This window comes from Coturnix japonica, chromosome 1 (assembly GCF_054131305.1).
Source record: "Coturnix japonica strain WE chromosome 1, WE-NBRP24, whole genome shotgun sequence".
NCBI classification, from domain to species: Eukaryota; Metazoa; Chordata; class Aves; order Galliformes; family Phasianidae; genus Coturnix; species Coturnix japonica.
The window spans coordinates 858,046-875,783 of NC_140663.1; the positions used below are offsets into that span (position 1 = coordinate 858,046).

General features: G+C 47.4%; 2 protein-coding genes across 3 annotated transcripts in view; both read right to left on the reverse strand.

Moving 5' to 3' along the window:
- Window positions 1-1,602: 1,602 nt before the first annotated feature.
- On the reverse strand, window positions 1,603-12,473 carry LOC107311988 (neuroepithelial cell-transforming gene 1 protein). Of its 2 annotated transcripts, XM_015859076.3 has the most exons (10): window positions 12,320-12,473; window positions 8,590-8,697; window positions 7,643-7,810; window positions 6,796-6,858; window positions 6,286-6,382; window positions 6,095-6,171; window positions 5,342-5,599; window positions 4,921-5,091; window positions 3,640-3,826; window positions 1,603-3,306 (listed from the first exon to the last, which is right to left on the reverse strand). In XM_015859076.3, the coding sequence occupies exons 1-10, from the start codon at window positions 12,410-12,412 to the stop codon at window positions 2,909-2,911; spliced, it is 1,620 nt and encodes a 539-aa protein (XP_015714562.2). In that variant the 5' UTR covers window positions 12,413-12,473; the 3' UTR covers window positions 1,603-2,908. The 2 variants fall into 2 exon arrangements, with proteins under 2 accessions (XP_015714562.2, XP_085367729.1); XM_085511603.1 differs by lacking the exon at window positions 8,590-8,697.
- Window positions 12,474-12,713: 240 nt separating this feature from the next.
- The window catches only part of LOC146762221 (uncharacterized), a 36,239-nt gene continuing 31,214 nt past the window's right edge, over window positions 12,714-17,738 (reverse strand). The window contains exon 5 of the mRNA XM_085511618.1: window positions 12,714-17,670. Coding sequence (XP_085367744.1) covers window positions 17,617-17,670 — 54 coding nt within the window. The 3' untranslated portion in view covers window positions 12,714-17,616. The remainder of the gene's footprint in view (window positions 17,671-17,738) is intronic.

Below are 17,738 nucleotides of genomic sequence, written 5' to 3' on the forward strand. Positions count from 1 at the left end.
ACCACAGCCACTGGGAGAAGGTCAGCCCTTGATGTTGACCGCGCTTAACTGTGCCCTCATTAGTTCAACGGGGTAATTAACCTCGTCAAACTGCCTTCTGGCCCATAAAACCCTGTGGTTTATGGTCGGGTCCTATTTATTGCATCTGGGAGGACAGGAAAGCAACTCTGGTTTCCCTGGGTTGCGTCCAACCTGGGGCTTGAGGGGTCGACACTTTGATGGAGGAGGGAGATGAGGCCGGTGAGTGCGAGTGGCTCAAGTTAAAACCTCGTGAAGCATTTTCTCCTCCCGACATCAGGCTGATCCATAAAACAGCAAACAACAGCAACAAAACACAGGCCCCAAAATGAGTGGGTTAAAAACAGCCAGACGGATTACGCTGAGCCGGCGTGGTTTGTAGCGCAAGCACAGATGTGTGCGGCAACATCTGGGTTTGCATTTGCAGACGAGGCGGAGGGAAGGGGAGACTGAAGGGTTTTGTGGAAAGAAGAGAAAGTTGGAGGTGGGGAGTGAAAACTGCTCTGGCAAAGAACCTCCGTGGGGCCCCTGCATGAGCCTGGGCGCAATGGGGCCGGTCCCACCTGTGGGGATGGAGAGAAACAAAGCCCAGGAGGGATTGTGTTGGGGTGCAAGGTGCAAAATAGGGTTTTGGGGAGGGTCTCTGGGCGTATGGTGTGGTTTGGGGACGCAGTGCTGCTCCAGGTCCCCCCTCTATCCTGGGGTGTATCCCACTGCTGTGTCCCCACGTCCCTTGGCAGCAAGGAAAGGAATGGCTTGGAGCCCAGAGCAACAAGGAATGCCCGTGTTTAGTCTAATGCAGTCTGCACATCCAGCCTTGGGTTCAGCGCCATCGGGGAGAGGAACGGCTGGGACGTGATGGGGGGAAATGAAGTCCTTGGCTGGTTGGCTGCGTGCCGCCTGCACGAAGACCAGACCGACGTTCTGATGTGCAGGAGGCTCAGCGGCCTCACTGCAGGATTTCCTGTCCTTTGAGGACGAGCCACGCGCACCCACAGCTCATAACGCCTTATTATTTTTTCTCCTGCAGAAAGAGCCTTTTTTTTTTCCCCCAACATCATTTATGCTCCTAAAGGCAGAGGGCTGAGCCCATTCCAGCTCAAAACATGCATTCAGTGGGTAAAAATGGTGCTGCAAACGCTGCCTTCTGGCACACAGCCCTGGGAGACCCAGGGGAGTCGGCATGGAGCTGTGCCCATACGCTGCCATACACGGTCAGCCCCACAGTGCTTGGATAGGGAGTAGTTATCACCGCTGTTTCCTCCTACCCCAGAACGTACAGCAAGCTCTGCAGGCTCTGCAGTGAGTCACGGAGCTGTGCCCTGTTTTACAGCACCCACCCGTCGCACACGTAGGGCGGCGTCAGGCCGCGTGCGGGGCCATAAACCATTCGCTCATAATTTCAGGGAAAAAAGGGAAGGGTTGTGACACAGCACAGCCTTCCTCTGAATTCGGGGCCTGGAATGTCTTGGAGAGACTGGGGACAGGAGAAGTGTCAGCTGTGAGCTTATCTCTTCTGTATGAGCTCAGCCTTATAGCCCCGGCAGCATTATCGCGTCCCACCCAGGCAGCGACTCAGACAAGCAGGAGGCCATCAGGAATTTAATTGTACTTGGCACTTGAAACTGTACAAAGAATTTCATTTACAGAGAACCGTGCGGGTTTGTGTCTGTGTGAACCCTCTTCCCATTTCCAACGTGACCCAACAGGCAGGACTTCACCATTGAGTCCTCAGGTTGGTGTCGTGGTGGTTGGTGTTGTGGGATCGCCTTCAGCCATGCCATAGAGACGATGTTTTGGCTTTGATCAGAGCTGTCACCGCTTTGTTTCCTCCAACACTTTGCAGCACAGGTTCCAAGCTGGCATCTCACGGGAATCTTTGGATCACTGTAGAACATGGCAATGCCTGCCGTTACGCGGCTATATACAGTCGCCATCTCTTTTGCCCTTAACTCATCAGCTTCAGCTGCTTGCTTTCCTCTACGCTTTCTTTTCTCTATGCTCTCTACCACATGCAATATCCTCTTGGTCGCCTCCAACCCTGCCTCCCACGGGCAGTGAGAGGCGTTTCATTTGACAACACAACAATAAAGCTACTCTCGCTCCCTCTATTTCCCTCTATCTGCTCTTCTTCCCTCCCCAAACCCTTTTGCAACGTGCCTAAAACCTTCCTACACCCCATTACAACCCAGTTCTGTGAGTGACGTGAGAAGTGATTTGTACATCTCTGAACAGGAAGGATCGAGGACTCGAAATAAAATGCCAAGTCCAACAAGAATACAAAAGTAAAAAAAAAAAGGAAGAAAAACGAAACAAAAAATACCCCCAAACCAACCCGAAACAAACAACTAATTAAAAATAAAAAACCAATTAAATACGTGGCAGGTTACGTGAGTGACGATGAGGAATGTACAAATGGACACTCAAAAATGAACAATTCCAGTAGGTAAGTTGAGAACCTGTTGAACTTGGGGTCTGTTTTCCTGCAAGAAGCAGGAAGAAAATGGTTGTTTCAGCTTTGGAACGTGCTTGTAGCACTGATGTGACCTCAAGGAGGGACTGTGGCCAGGCTCCAGGTGATGGCACAGACCACAACCACCAGATGTGGAAATCTTTCCGAAACCAAAAGGTGTTTGTCCAAACTCTGCTGTGAGGTGGTCAAAATGTTGTCTGACACTGTCAGAGCAGCCACGTTATATACAAAGAGAAAACAGACTCCAGTTCAACAGTGTTAACTGCATACCAGTAGCTGCCATTACAACATAAAGGAAAACAAACCAAAAGACGCTTCTGTTCAGTAGAGCCAATCCAATCGTGCTCACATGACAAGAAAAATGTACACGTTATTTATAAATAAACAGTCCTGCCAGGATGGCATTGGGCTCCTCCCCTACACCAGCGTTTCTTTCCTCTTGCTCAGCTGCTTCTCCCTCGTTTTCCTGTGCCCAGAGAGTGTTCTGTGTGTTTTTGTGCCCTTGGCTTCCTCTGAGTCCATGATGGAGCTGCACTCAGCTATGCTCTCATCGAGATCCATCTCAGTGATGCCCGACATGGCCGACTGCCTCTTCTGGGCTCTGATGTTGGGCATGGAGGGGTTGTTTTCCTCCGATTCCTCGCTGAGCTCTGGCAGCTCCTTCAGCTCTGGGGCAGCACTGGCTCTCTGGAAGGGAGCAATGGCTGTTCGGATGCAGTTCACCCATTGCTGCTTGTGGAAGATATCGTTGGCCTGCAGTGTGTGGGACTGGCCTGGGGAGGGGTCTTGGAAACGAACTCGGAAGATATTTTTAGCTGAAGGTAAACATAGGAAAAAGCAGATCAGTTTTGAGCTCGCTATTCAATTTCCATTATTAGACAAACGACCCAATCTGCCCTGTTTTGCTTCAGGGAAAGCGTTCAACATCTCACCAACGTTCCTCCCCCCCCTCCAAAAATCCCCAGCACTGATACACTGAAGTCTTTTCTAATCTTAGCACCGACTGCAAGGCGCCATATAAAAGTTTACAGCTTCCAGATACAACACTGCAGAGCTCAACAGTGACAGCACCGTGGTGGATCCCATAGGGATCCATGCCCGGACGTTCCCTCTTGCCCTCAAACAAGATAGGTTGGGTTGCTTTATACCTTTATCTGAATTGCCAAATGCTCCTCGGAAGGAGCCTCCCATTTTCACATCGCCGTCCTGCAGGTCCTCCAGGATCAGCTCCTGCACAGGGATGGGCTGCCTGTACACCTGGTAGGACTGACGCTCATTGCGAGTGACCGGCCGGGTCAGAACCAGGATGTCTTGGAAGAGGAAGACGTAGAGTTTCTGAAAGGGAAAGCGTGTTTGAGTACGAGGAAAGCACTGTGTTCTATCTGCCAAGTGATTACACACCCTCTGGAATTCAAGGCCACATTATCTCAAGTCTCACCCATGTTAACTTTCGGATGGTTTTCTATTGCAGTCACGTAGGGCTCTGACAGTGATGACATACACAGGACTAAAACCAACATAGAATTATTGCCTTATGACCCTGAAATTGGATTATAATGTGCAGATGGCGAGGGTAGAACACGTGGGTAGAAGCAATACATCTCCTGCCTATGTAAAATGCTTCATAGAGTCACAGAATGGCCTGGGTTGGAAGGGACCTCAAGGATCACAAAGCTCCAAGCCCCCAGTGCAGGCAGGGCTGCCAACCTCCACATTGAATACCAGCCCAGGCTGCCCAGGGCCCCATCCAACCTGGCCTTGAACACCCCCAGGGATTGATGGGGCATCCACAGCCTCTCTGGGCAGCTGTTCTAGCACCTCACTACTCTCCCTGTCAAGAACTTCACATCTACTGTGGCAAAAAGAGTGAATTAAACAAACCAATCCACCAGAAAAGAAAAAAAGAAAGAAAATAGAAAAAGATTTCATGTTTAAACTGAGGCTAAGTCAGAACAAAAGGCAGCAAACCCTTGAGTACAGCAGGTTCTTTCAGGGCTGCTGCAGTGGGAGATAAACTCTTGGCAGTTCATCTCTAAGCCAAACAGGCTTTTGCAGGAACGCTTTTGTTTGGAAGAACCGTGGCCAGCGTTCACAATGGGGAATGTCAGAGCACCTGAAAGTAAACAGCTGGCAGGAAATCCCTTCTGATGGAGTGCTGGGGCACGGAGCAAACTTTCTACAGTAATTTTGTGCTAATTATTTTCCAGCTCCTGAAGGCCAATTGTCAAACTGTCAGCAGGAAACTTTCCCTTACACCCTGAAATGCACTCTGCCATCAGGTCCTTTTTCTTCTGCTTTTGAAAACGCAGCTAATTGCCTAAACTAAGGAGATAAGTGCCCCTGGTCATGTCATGACAGACAGTTTCAATTGTTTCTGAGGGAACATTTTCAAAACTGATTATTAATTACCATGAACTGAAGGGACTTACATGCCCGTTTTTGTTCTTCAGCTCCCCATGGCACAGTAAAGCTTTGCTTCCTTCGATCCTCGGGTCTTTCTGTTTCTCATCCAGATACTCCAGTTTGTCAATGTAATACTGACACTCCGACTCTCCTTTCTTTAAGTTGATGTCAGAGAGGACTCCTTGGATTATAGATATCTACAAAACAAAGCATTTAAAATCATTAAATAAGGACTTACGCTCAAATATCTTCCATTTAAGCACTACTCAAACAAATCCCCATGATGGAATATATGTGGATTGGTTGCTCCTTTGCTTTCAGAAGAGGTTACAGCCACAGGTTTAAACCACTCCACAAAAACTGCGGAAAGTTTGGGAAAGCTTTCTTTTCCTCTCCCAAATGCCACGGTTGTATCAGAACCACAATCACACCATCACTGTTACTTACGGCTTCTTCCAGAATCTGAACATCAGGATGGTCTTTGGGAGTGTGTCTCAGGATCTCCTTTAGGAGCAGTGGGTATTTGACCAGCCGACTTCGAGGGATGTCCAAGAAGCTCCAAAGGTCCAACTTGCGGCTGAAAGGAGACTCGAGGCAGCGCTGTAGGAAGTCCTGCACCCTCCGGTCCTGTTTCTTCTGATCCAGAAGTGCTTTGGCTGCCAGCTGATTGCTGCAGTAACCTTTGTAGGCATGGAGTCGTGGTAACTGCAAGAGAACACAACCATGTTCAGGAGTCAAATTCTGCACAGCAATAGCAAATCACACAAACATATCCAACTCAGGGAGTTCTACTTCCCATACTGCTTCCCAGGCCTTTCATACTTGGCACAGTAAAAAAGCTAACAGAGCACCCTGTATGTGTAGCTACTCTTTTGTGAGGAGAACAGGGCGTCCTCTGCATGCAGTGCCTTTGATGTTCAGATGTTTACCCCGTTAGCACTCATGAAATCACATCAGTTGCAAGCAGCCCAGAAGATAGAGATATTTCCAACGTAAATCATTAAGTAATTGTAGTCACACTACTGTAAGTCTCCCAGATGAAACAGTGGCCCACTAGAGCTGACAGAGTCCCATTGTTTTCAGCGCAGTCAGGATTTCCTTTTCAATCTTTCACTCCAGGCCACAAAAGCCTGCAAGCTTCCCAGCTTCTAGCTTTGAATGTTCCTTAACCTCACAATCATTTTACAGCCTGGTACTCACCCACTTTACAAGGATGGGCCCGATCTGCTCCACTGTTCCGTCTGGTTTTGTTGCTTCTCCTAAACTTGCCAACAAATCTGGAATTGAAACACAAAAGTAGAAGTTGCCACAATGCCCCAGTTAAGTGTTCTGATGTGAGAAAGCAGAGAGAGTAACTCTTAGTTGATACGTCATGTTGGCTTAGCTCTTACCTTCATGCAGAGGAATGTAAGAATCCAAGTCCCCAAAAATGTGGGTGAGTTCCTCCTCAGACATGATAGAGAGTTTCAGCATAGGATCGTGATAAGCCTGTCAAAGAAAAGTCAGTATTAAAATACACCCGGATCTTGGAAAGCCCCAAAGCTGACAATATTAATACTGGGAGGTGTAGGGAGTGCAGGACAGATCTGAAGTGGAGCAGTGACTTGGATCAGTGCAAGATGCAACTCTATATAGAGGTATCTAGGCCTACAAATGAAATGGGCTTTCTTGTCTCAACAGGAGTTCCCCTACTTGTACTTAGGACTGCAAAGCTCCATCTGATTTTGGATGAGCTCATTGCACTCAAACCAGCATTGTTAGCACTTGCTCACTTCAGCTTTCCAGGATAGTTTTCAAAAGGTGGATGCTGGGCCTGACAAAGGTGACGTGTAATGTTTGCACGTGTAATTAAACTTCTTTATTTACAGCACGATTACTGACTGAAGGAAAAACTCACTCACCTTCCTGGCAAGCTTTAGGTCTTCAATCAGGTCCTGTTCTCCTCTGGACATCTCATATATTGCCTGTGAGGAGAGGGATAAAGCATTGAGAGTCATTTTTAATCCCAGTTTTCCTCTGAAAGAGCCTTTCAGTTCACATCATGTACATCCTGTCTTGAACAGGCAGCTTTGCCATCTGAATCACTGTATGCCACCTGGACACAACAACCTTGAGTCAATCTGCCTGCTTTCCCAGCTTGAAGAAAACTGCATTCCTTACAACTGTGTGAAAGTTCTGCCACTCACACACAAGCCAAATTAAATATTAGCACCTTTTAAATCACTGCTTCTACACAAAACGAGTACAAAAAAAAAGAACAAAACCCAGAAAACCACAGAGGTCAAATCCCAGGCGTCTTTAAGTCAGCTTCTGTGTTGTCCTTAGAAGATTTGTCTAAGAACTACAGGAAAAAGGCAAGCCAAGGCCTTGCTATTTGGCTTGCAACCAATTGTCAAGAGCTTTAAGAGAAAGACAGCTGGCTGCACAAGGATCCGACTTCGGGTCTGCTGCAGAGCAACCAGCGTGGCTGGGGCTCGGATTTCAGAAATGCTGAGCACCCCAGTGGAAAGCGTTTGGCATCTCTGAAGGGTCAAAGAGGGGAGTGTAACTCCCCAGTGACTCACGAGGGAGAAGCCTGCACCTTTTCCCATGCTTAAGGACGCAATAAATCTAGCAGTTCAGAAATGAAGGTGGGGAGGAAGACATAACCACCAAGAGATGCTCGTTTCTCCTTTTCCCATCCAGGAAATGGACCCAATCGAGGCTTCATCTGCCTTTCCCAGCCCTGCTGTTTAACAGGCAGCTTACCTCCTGGCGTTTGATTTCTTTGGTGCTCAGAGATTCTTTCATGTTGACATCTAACATCTCCGACCAAAGGACGCTGTTTCTTCTTTTAGGAGGGGTAGGAGCAGCGGATCTGCTACATGACTTCTGGGCACAGCTGGGAGATTTGCTGTCACTTCGAAGGGCAAATGACTACAGGGATGGAAGAAAAAAAAAGAACAAAATACAGTTTGGAGCCAACATTTCAGGAGTGCAAAAGTGTTGTTCCACGCCCCTCCCAATCTTTCATCCTCCTCTGTTGTGCAGGGCAGGAAAACACACCCAGACACTTTTCCCTCAGATAAAGGAACGCTTTAATCAAGCTGCTGAGAAGGCCCCCAGAGCCCTGAGGTTGGCAGCTTTTTTTCCCTGTGCCTCTCTCTGCACTGATCCAGCAGCAATCAGGAGGAAGGTGGGCTGCTAAAGCCTGGGTCTGTTTCCAAGGTATGAGGAAGTAAACGAATTAGAATCATAATTCTGCTTTTAATGGGGCTAATCAGGAGCCACTTGAACTTTGCTCTCCCGATCTGCCACGGTTGTTACAACACAGCCTGAGAAGCGATCTTATCTGAACGCATGGGGTGTGCAGCTCCTTAGACAACACTTCTCCAGCCTTATCACTAAGCGCTGGGGTCATTTCACTTCTAGGCACAAGCTCCAAGTACTACAAGAGTTCATCAACACCTTCTCCCTATGTGAATCAGGCTTTATTTTTCTTGCCTCCCTAAACCTTCCATCACCTGGTATCTAGCAAGCAAACTCTGAACTCCTGAACTCTTCTTGGTTCCCCCAGGCAAGCTTTGTGTCCTTGCATTAAGCAGACAGGAGATTTTCCAAGCAATGCCTTGAAATCCTAGTGTCTGTTTCACTCCCACACAGCCAGCACAGCCCCTGTGTCTGCACACAGAGGACCAGAAAGCTCTGCTTTTTACCTGTATTGTTTGCCCAAAGCGCCGAACTGCACCATTTCTTACAGGAGAGATCAAGTTGGCCAAGGATGTGACCCGTGCTAAAGGCCGAACCCGTTTATTGCTTGGCTCCTGTAAATAAAGCAGAGAACAAATTGTACTGGCTGTGACTCCCACTTCATTTCTCAAGCTGTCCGGGCAGGTTTAGAAAGCATCAACACACTTAAGGAGTGGGAAACACTGCAAAGAAAACGTTCTGAAGGAGCCATTCATCTTCAATTGAAAGCAGTGGCTGTAAATATTTGTCTGAACTTTAGGGTTACAATTGGAGCGCGAGGATCTTGCCCAGTGTGAGGGAGACAAGATAACGCACACGTCAGAACTGAAAATAAGGCTCAAACTGGGACGGTTGCAGTACAGAAATAGACTGAAGTGCTCTACTTTACAGGGCAAGAGACTCATCTAAAGATGGAGCTGCGATCCGCTCCTCCCTTTTATCACTCTTTCCTTCATTGGACCAATAAGTTTATCCATTTTTAATTCTTATTTTGGAGAGAAAAGGAGCAGTCAGAGCCCAGCGCAGCCTCAAGGCTCTGCTAACAAATGGCAAACGACAAACATGCTGAACATTCCTGCAGGGGATACGCACGTATGAAGCAGATGAAGTTGAAAACCTTTGCTTTCCCAAAGCTCCCCTCCTCCTTCTGCTCTTCTCTCCCCCCCCCCCCCCCACTAACTCATTGTAGTTTTCCTTCTGTGTTGTTCCGATTGGAAAAACAGAGATTCTGCTTTTCTATGCCACTAATCTGTTCTGTGAGCCCACTATGTTAAATGTTGTCCTAATGCTGCCAAGAAAGAGGAAATGCCCCTGAGAAACCTACTGGTGCTTAAGCTGACTTGTTAAAAGCAGGCTGGTAACTCTGTGTTGTAAGAGCTGTAAAGGAAAGGTGTGCAACTCCAAGAGGAACTCAGGGGCTTGAGGCTGGGAGAAAGGCTGCATAAGGTGCTGTTCAACACCAGGCAAATGGTTGGATGTGACTCATCAGCTTCTCAGTATGAAGGTAGGATGAGTTGATGGAAGCTTCTGTTTTTGAACTGATCTCAGCTGTAGTTTTACCAAAGCTTTATTAGGTGGGTTTTTTTGTGGGTTAATTGTGAAAATAGGGAGCCCTAACTTTGAATAGCAACGGAAGTGACAAATGCTGGTAACCAGAAAGGGGAATTGAAACACACAGAGCTGGATTCCAGTTACGAGGCTGAGGAAGCATAAAGGCTACGTATGTCAGATCTGCTTTCAGTAATGTGACCCCAGGGCTGCCCTGCCTGCCTGCCTACAGGCAGCGTGAAGCAACAGAGGAGCTTAACTTGCACTGAATTAAGCCTTCAAAGTTGCAGGGGAGAACATGAAAAGAAACTATTTATGACTGATGCAGAGCAGAAAAAAAACCTCTCTGGCAAAGCACAAAGGCTGTCTGAGGCTGTGCTTGAAATGGTTGGGTAATCTCAGAGCTATGAAATGGGAAAAAGCTACCATAGAGCAACCCGGAGCCTGGGCCTCAACCCATCAGCTGGGTGTAGGTACAGTGCTGAAGTCACTTCTCTCCTTCCAACCTGAAGATACCACATTCAAGAAGGAGTCAGCTGGGAAAAGGGTTATTCAGATGGCTGGGAAGTCAGGCTGGGCTCAATAGAGAAGGAAACTTGAATTAAAGACAGATATTTCAGGATAGGTAATTTAGTTCTATAAAAGCACATAACTGTGTGCTGCAATAAAGGGATACAAGCCAAGAGAAACTGCAGGAACGTAAGCAGCCAATATACAGACACAAACCATCCACAGCTCTGTCAAGGCCAGAGATATAAATAGCACAGCAAAGAAAAATGTGACACTGAAAATTAACTTTGGGATGCTTATGGGCTGTTTCACAGCTTGTTGTTGGGGGGTCAGCTGGGCATCCTTTCCAGCTATGAGACACAAGGACACACTATCTGGCTATGGGACATGTGGGAATGCCTTCCCAGCACATCTGTGCCAGGCTGAGGGACACATGCATACACAGACAGGCATTCCTGCCTCTGCTTTGGGATGGGCAGCACAAAGGAGCTCCCTGTTCCTATGGGGTTATAAAGCAGCAGTTGATACGTAGTGAGCCATGCAAAGACAGGCGTGCAGTGAACAAGAGCAGCGCTGCATGAACTGGTGAGACCAGAGCGTTGCTGTACATGGGATGCAACCCCCGCTGACTATGCTATAAATTCAGTTTAGCAAAAGGCCATTTCCTATCTTAAAGAAAATGGAATCACGCTTTGTGATGTCTCAGACTCGAATGGCTCAACTGCCAAAAAACAGCATCTGTTTCTTCTTCTCTCCTTCTGATTGTATCACTTGACCCAAAGCAGAAGGGGAAAATTCCCTCTCTATGGAATCCTCTCCTTCTCTGAAGTCTGTATTGCAGTTTGGGGTCACATCCTCCCCTTACAGACTCATTGGAAGCTGAGACTCAGCACAGTTCATCTTATGGATAACTCTGGCTCAGCACCACTGATCACAGTATCCTTAGAGTTAGACCTTTAAAGGCCATCCAGCCCAGCTCCCTTGCAATGCACAGGGACATCCACATCTCCATCACCTGAATTTCTCCACTCTGCACTGGGAAGACTTTGCATCTTGCATCCTCTACACCTGAGGACTGAAATGCTTCCCCTTAGCAGCACGCACGCACGCAACCTTTACCTCCCTGCTAGGTAATAATTAGTGGTTTTTATAGGGATCATTTACTAAAGGACAACGTCCCAAGTGCCAACCCCATAGTAAGGCACATAAACACGGTGACGAATCCCAAAACCATGCTTGGCCAAACTTCTCCTACAGAGCCAGACGTGCAAAAGATGATCACAACCATCGGCTCGAAGGATTCCTGCTGCAAGTCATGGCCACCTGACTCTTAACTGTAAGACCCACGTGCCAGCTCAACCCAAGCCACTACATTGGGATGGAGATTCCCACCCATTGCCTTGGACCAACTCAATGTCCACGTGCCAGCTCAACCCAAGCCATCACATTGGGATGAAGATACCCACCCATTGCCTTTGACCAACTCAATGACCACAATAAGGACAATCCAGCCCTGATAGGCTCGGTGGCTCCTGATAGCACTGATGGCAATATTGGCTTTGGGGGCTTTGCTGGAGCCCAAAGTGCCACTTCCGATACCCAACATATTGATTACACCATCCAGAAAACACACATCTTTTTAACAACTAGAGGTGATTTGAAAGACTTTGACTCCTATTGGTTGATTTTACTTCTCTCTCAGGACCTGGTTTGCATTTGGTGCAGTGCAGTTGCCCAAATTTGGCCGTTTTAAGGCTGGATTTGCAGACGGGGAGCTCAGAGCCCCCCAGACCTCCTTTCTTTCTGCTCCTTGTTACTTCTTCCATGTAATCTCAACAATAAAACCCAGCCCAGGGCACCTTATCTCCCTGCCGGACTTTTTACCTGCAGATAATCTACTAGGAATGCAATTAACCTCATCTACATAACAACGCAGCACAGAAATAACAACACTTCCATACCAAGTAAAGCAAAAGAAAAGGAAATCTAAAACCAACACTTCTTTTGTCCCCTTTTTTTTGGGGGTTATGAGGCAAACAGGCACCCTAAAACAAGGTAAAAAATCCTACCAGCCACCCAAATACACCATTTCTACCATAAAAAAGCCCCAACCCTCCAATCCCCCCCTTTCCTCCTCACCTCCTGCTCCCTGAAGGATTGGTTCTGCGAGTCGATCACCCGGATAGTCCTTTTGATAGGGAGGAGCCCCCCGAGCTCATCGTGAGCCACCATGGTATAATCCCCCCCCCTTTAAGCTCAGCGCACCGCTCCTCGCTCCGCTCTCATCCCCGCTCTGAGCTCGGCAATGCACCGCACCCCGATCTCACCGCTGGGGGCGGGGACACGGCGGAGATGACGCCCACATCCACGCGTGACCACACCCCCTGCGGGTGGGGGGGTTGAGGATGGGGGGGGGGGGGGGAGTCTATGTTTTCTGCTCTTTTTTTCCATATTCTCTCTTCCTATTCACCATCTCATTGCGACTTGCTCCTCCTGATGGCAGCCTAAATCATTTTGCTGCTGCAAATCGTGGGGTTTTTTTGTTTTGTTTTTTGTTTTTTTTGGTGTGTGTTATGTTTCTTTTTTCTTACTTTCTCGTGTTCAAAAAGCTGGATCCTTGTCTAGACCTGTGCTTTGAAGTCTGCTCTAAGCTTTCAAGGCTGTGCTGGCACCCGCTCTGCTTAGCCAGGGGCTGAACCTCTCCGCCTTTGCTAACAGGGCAGCCTGTCCCGGCAGGCCCGGCTTTGGATGCGAAGGGTTTTGTGCTCTTGTTTGTTTGTACAGGTTATATTATTCCTGGCACTGCTACAAATCTCTAAAGTAAAACGTGTCTTGAGCTGGTAAAAGTACACGGGGTTTATTTGGTGGCTGCTGTTTGGAGGGGGAAGGGTGACAGGAGGATATAGCGATAGGACAAGGGGGAATGGCTTTAAATTAAGAGGGGAGGATTTAGGTCAGGTGTTAAGAGGAAAGTCTGCTTAGAGGGCAGTGAGGAATTGAAGCTGGCTGCCCAAAGAAGTGTGGGTGCTTCATGTATAGCTCAAGGCAGGTTGGATGGGCTGGTGGGCAAGTGGATCTAGTAGGGGGCAACCATCCCATGGCAGGGGTTGGGTGGGCTTTGAGGTCCCTTCCAACCCAACCATCCTATGGTTCTATGATCTTTAAGGTCCCTTCCAATCCAACCATCCTGTGGTTCTATGATCTTTGAGGTCCCTTCCAACCCAACCATCCTATGGTTCTTTGATCTTTAAGGACCCTTCCAACCCAACCACCCTATGGTTCTGTGATCTTTAAGGTCCCTTCCAACCCAACTATCCTATGGTTCTATGATCTTTAAGGATATTTCCAACCCAACCACCCTATGGTTCTATGATCTTTAAGGACCTATCCAACCCAAGCCATTCTATGATATTGATTCCCTGATGTTGTTAGGATAAACTTCAGTTGAGAGTTTGGGGTCATCCAACACAAGACTCTCTGATGGGGCCAGTCTTGATTAGTGAAGTCAGCTGTTTTTAAGACAACAAATAACCAACAGGACTGTGAATCTGGCAAACCATTCACTGAGTTTGAGTAGGGCTTTGGGGAGCACCTAAATGTCTGTTTCCCCTTATAAACTAAAGACAAAGGTTTGTTAAACTCACTTTAAAGATCCAGGATCTGTGATCTAAGGGTCGAGAGGGGGGAATGCTTATCAACCCAGACGGGCATCTCTTTCTTCATAGATGTAGATGGGCTATCAGCTAAGAGTAGGACACAAACAACCAGGACCCTGGAGGGAAGGCATGGAGCAGTCATGTGCACAAAGGCAGCACTTACATGAGTCTTGTTAGGACCAGAACGTGATGTCCTCCTGTGTCCTGAAGCACTTCATGCCATATTAAGTGTTTTCTGTGACGTAGGAGCTAAATTGTTCCCCTCCCTCCAGAGCCTTTGGGGAAGGGACAGCTCATGGGCAGGGAGATCCCTGTTTCTGCGTGACACCTGGTGAGGGTGGCTCATCTGTAGTGATGCAAGCCCTGGTTGATGCAGACTGCTGAAGTCATGTTATGGAAACTTAAAGCTCTGGCCTGACACATTGGGGCTCCCTGTCTGCCTCCTGGCATGGCACATGCAATGACTTATGTGCCCTGGACAGTGCCCTAGAAGATGAGTTATTGCCCTGGATGAGGTTATTGCCCTGGACAATGTGTTATTGCCCTGGACAGCTGCCCTTTGTTCAAAGCAAATTGTGGTTAAGGCTATAATACAACACAGTGAACAGCAAGTATTTCCCAGCTGCCCCTATAGCAGATGGGATGATTTCTGTACATCAGCTATACACTAGAATAGACCTCTGTGTAGATCATCAAGAGCTGTTTCGGGGTAAAATCCAACTGCAAGCAGAGCTGTAATCAGTACTCCCTGAACAATGTGCAACACTGAGCATACAGAGGAGGGAATAAATGTGGAGAAGCTTAAAGATAGCAAGGGCAGAAGGTGAGCTTGCACAGGTTCCCAGGCTCATGCTGTTCTCTCTGCAGCAATGTCATCAGTATGACCTTGGAGCAGCGCAGGGCGTGCTGTGATACCTGTGCATTGCTTCATTGCCTCTGCTCCACTTACAACACAAGCAAGAAGCAGTGAGCAAAGCTGTGGCACTCCAATTAGAGCCAAAGCAAATGTAAGAAGAAAGGAAAACCATTCCTTGTGCAGCAGAAGCAATGAAGCCTGACTTATGGATCAGTACCCTACACAAAATCTAGCCTAGATGGTATTTTTCTACTCAGCAGCATCTTGTTCTATATTTCCAGTGCCCCCTTACTCCTCTGTCCTGGCCCCAGATGCCTTTATGCCTTCTTCAACCCCTCTGGGCTCTGGGCAGGGTCTGGCCTACGCTGCGGATCTGAAGCCACGAGAATGCTGCCTGGCTGGTCTCTGCACAGGGTGATGGAAAACAGACGAGTTCTTCCTGCTCTCCTGCCAGTGGGTATTAATAGCATTCCTCACCTGTACTCAAATGTGAATTTTCACTTCTAGGAGTGAGATACCTTGGTGACTCCTGTTGTGCTAGCATCAAATTAGGGAGTCAGAAAGAGTTTGAGTGATGGAGGAATCACCTGGACCTCATTGTTTGACGCTCACTTTTAGCTTGGCTTTTTATTTCCATGGACAAGAGCAGACTGCTGTTATACTGAGATGTTTGCCTGAAGTCCTGGGCAGCATCATACTTACTACTTTCTTTGCTCCCGTGTGTTATTCCAGGTGGGGTTGCTACTAAATAAAAGTTACCTCTGGGGGTGCTCACACGTTCTTTTGTTATTTTAGCCCCCAAAGTGTTGTCAAATACATTTGATATTAGAAATGATGAATTCCAGTTTCCAGGGTGCAGTTCCTGACTGATCTTAGTTTTCACTGCTAAAAAAAATTGTTTGCTTAAGCAACATGTGGTATCTGGTTCAGGGGGTGCCAAACATGCCCTGCAGACCTCTTATGGCAGCAGGAGTGCTGCCCTACAGCTGAATATTGTCCTCCAGCCTCGGTGTCCAGGGTGGCCTGCACTCAATGACCTGATATTCTGCTTCTTCTTTTGGCAGCACTCAAGGAAATCATGTGTGACAACAGCAGACAGTTAATATAAAAACCTAACAGACCTGAATGTGACTTTCCGCCTATGTCCAAAGGAATTTATTAAAGGACCCTCAATCTCCTCACACCTCAAGTCTGCCAGGGTTACACAGCCCCAGCCATCAGCCAGGGCACTTCAGGTTGCTTTGTTTTATACCTAGCCCTACCAGAAGGATGTTTGCTGCTGCAGACAGGAGCCAAAGACAAAAGATGTCAGTTCTGCCATTGCTCAGGGTGAAAAAGACCCGAGCTGGTGCACAACAGCAGCCCAGAGGCAGGGGGGTATTCCTCAGTGGGCACTTTTCCCACTTTTCACAGGTCCCGGATGCCTCCAACGTGACTGACATCTGGATTCAATTTCATCAAAGAAAGAACCTGCGACGTTTTAATCCCTTTGGCGGCTCCAAGTCTCGCAGAAAACGAAAGCATCCATTACATTCGTGGCGTATTCGTTTCCATTGTTGTGTGCTTACAGTTTGAGATCCCGCTTACTAGGAACTGAAATCCAGCTGAAAACTAACATTACAGCTATTCTTAATGCGCTATATATAGCATAACATGCAGAACATTCAAGGACTGGAAGAAATAAGAACTCTGCAGGCAGTCCTCTTCTGCACATTTCCACGTACCCGGAGTAGTCAGACCCCTGCTGCTGTACACAACACTGTTTACTGTCCATGAGCTGTGTTTAACATTCCACTCCTTGATATTTATATTCAGAGCCGAATTCGGAGCAGTATTCTGGAAAATGAGCAAAAGTAGGCGATGACCCATCCAGAGACTATTGGGTCATCTGAAATGTTTACGAGCCGGTCTGGAATCCAGCATTTATTTTGGATGGTGGGAGGTCACTATAATTAGCTGCCATTCAACTCCATTATCTAGTTATAAGTATAACAAAAAAAAAAAAAAACCATCTCATAGTGCAAGATTGCGTTTTTACTGGAATACAACCTACAACATTTTGCAGAGCTTGGTAGAAAGGGTTACCTCAACTGAATCTTTGTGTGCTCGGGCTAGCAAAGCAATTTCCATCTTATGAATATGAATGTAACACCAGAAAACACAAACCTTCCAAGCCTGTAGTATTATTAAACACAACATCTGCCCTAACAACAGGGTAATGGAGCAAGAAGTTGACTTCAGCTCCCAACCTGCTCACGTGCCAAATGTTGTTTTTCAGTTGCAAAGCCTGGCCCCAGTGCCAGCGATGTTCGTTTTGATCAAAGTCTGTTTCCAAATACAAATTGGTAACTTATGCATGGGCACGTTCCTGCATGAATCAGACACGCCAATAAAATTCCCATAAAAGTCCTCTACAGCCGTTGTATCTTCGGGAGGGAGAAATGGAGGAGGGAGAGACTGTTTGTGTTCTTTCTTGAAAGCTTGTGGATATATATGCTAAAGAAAGATGTTACAGCTGCAGTTTCTTGCGTTATTTGGTGATGTTCTTTTGGCTGTGTTATCTCTTTCTCAAGCCAAGCTGCTTCTGGGGATTCCGACCATGGAAAGACACTTAACTGATGACTCTCGGTGAGCTGGGCCAACAAGAATGCAGACATGTAGGGATTCTCTCTCCCCCTTCCTCTTCTTTCCAAGTCATTTTCTACCTTAAAAACGTTCATGGTTTATCTGCTTTCCCTGGGGAGATGGTCGCTGTCAGTTTTATCGTCACGGCCTCTCTCTGCTGCCAAAACCAGTACAGCTCCAGGGCTTGTTTGGGCTGGACTCCTCTCTCATCCAGGATGAGTAATATTCACACAACTGGTCCCAGAAGGTGAGTAACGCTTGGAGAGGCCACAACATGGAGGTTCATGTAAGGGTCTTCACTACGACTTCACTTCCTCTGCGGAATCCCTCCTCCTAAGCCTTAAAAAGACATCCTATAGCCATCAGAAAACACCATCCGGACCAGACGTTATTCTTCCAGCATTACTCAGCCTGACTTCGT

Coding starts and splice junctions, on each gene's coding strand:
- LOC107311988 (XM_015859076.3), bottom strand. CDS start 12,412: ATGGTGGCTCACGATGAGCTCGGGGGGCTCCTCCCTATCAAAAGGACT. Junction 8,698..12,319: donor AATCCTTCAGGGAGCAGGAG/GTGAGGAGGAAA, acceptor CTTTATTTACAG/GAGCCAAGCAATAAACGGGT. Junction 6,172..6,285: donor TTACATTCCTCTGCATGAAG/GTAAGAGCTAAG, acceptor TTTCAATTCCAG/ATTTGTTGGCAAGTTTAGGA.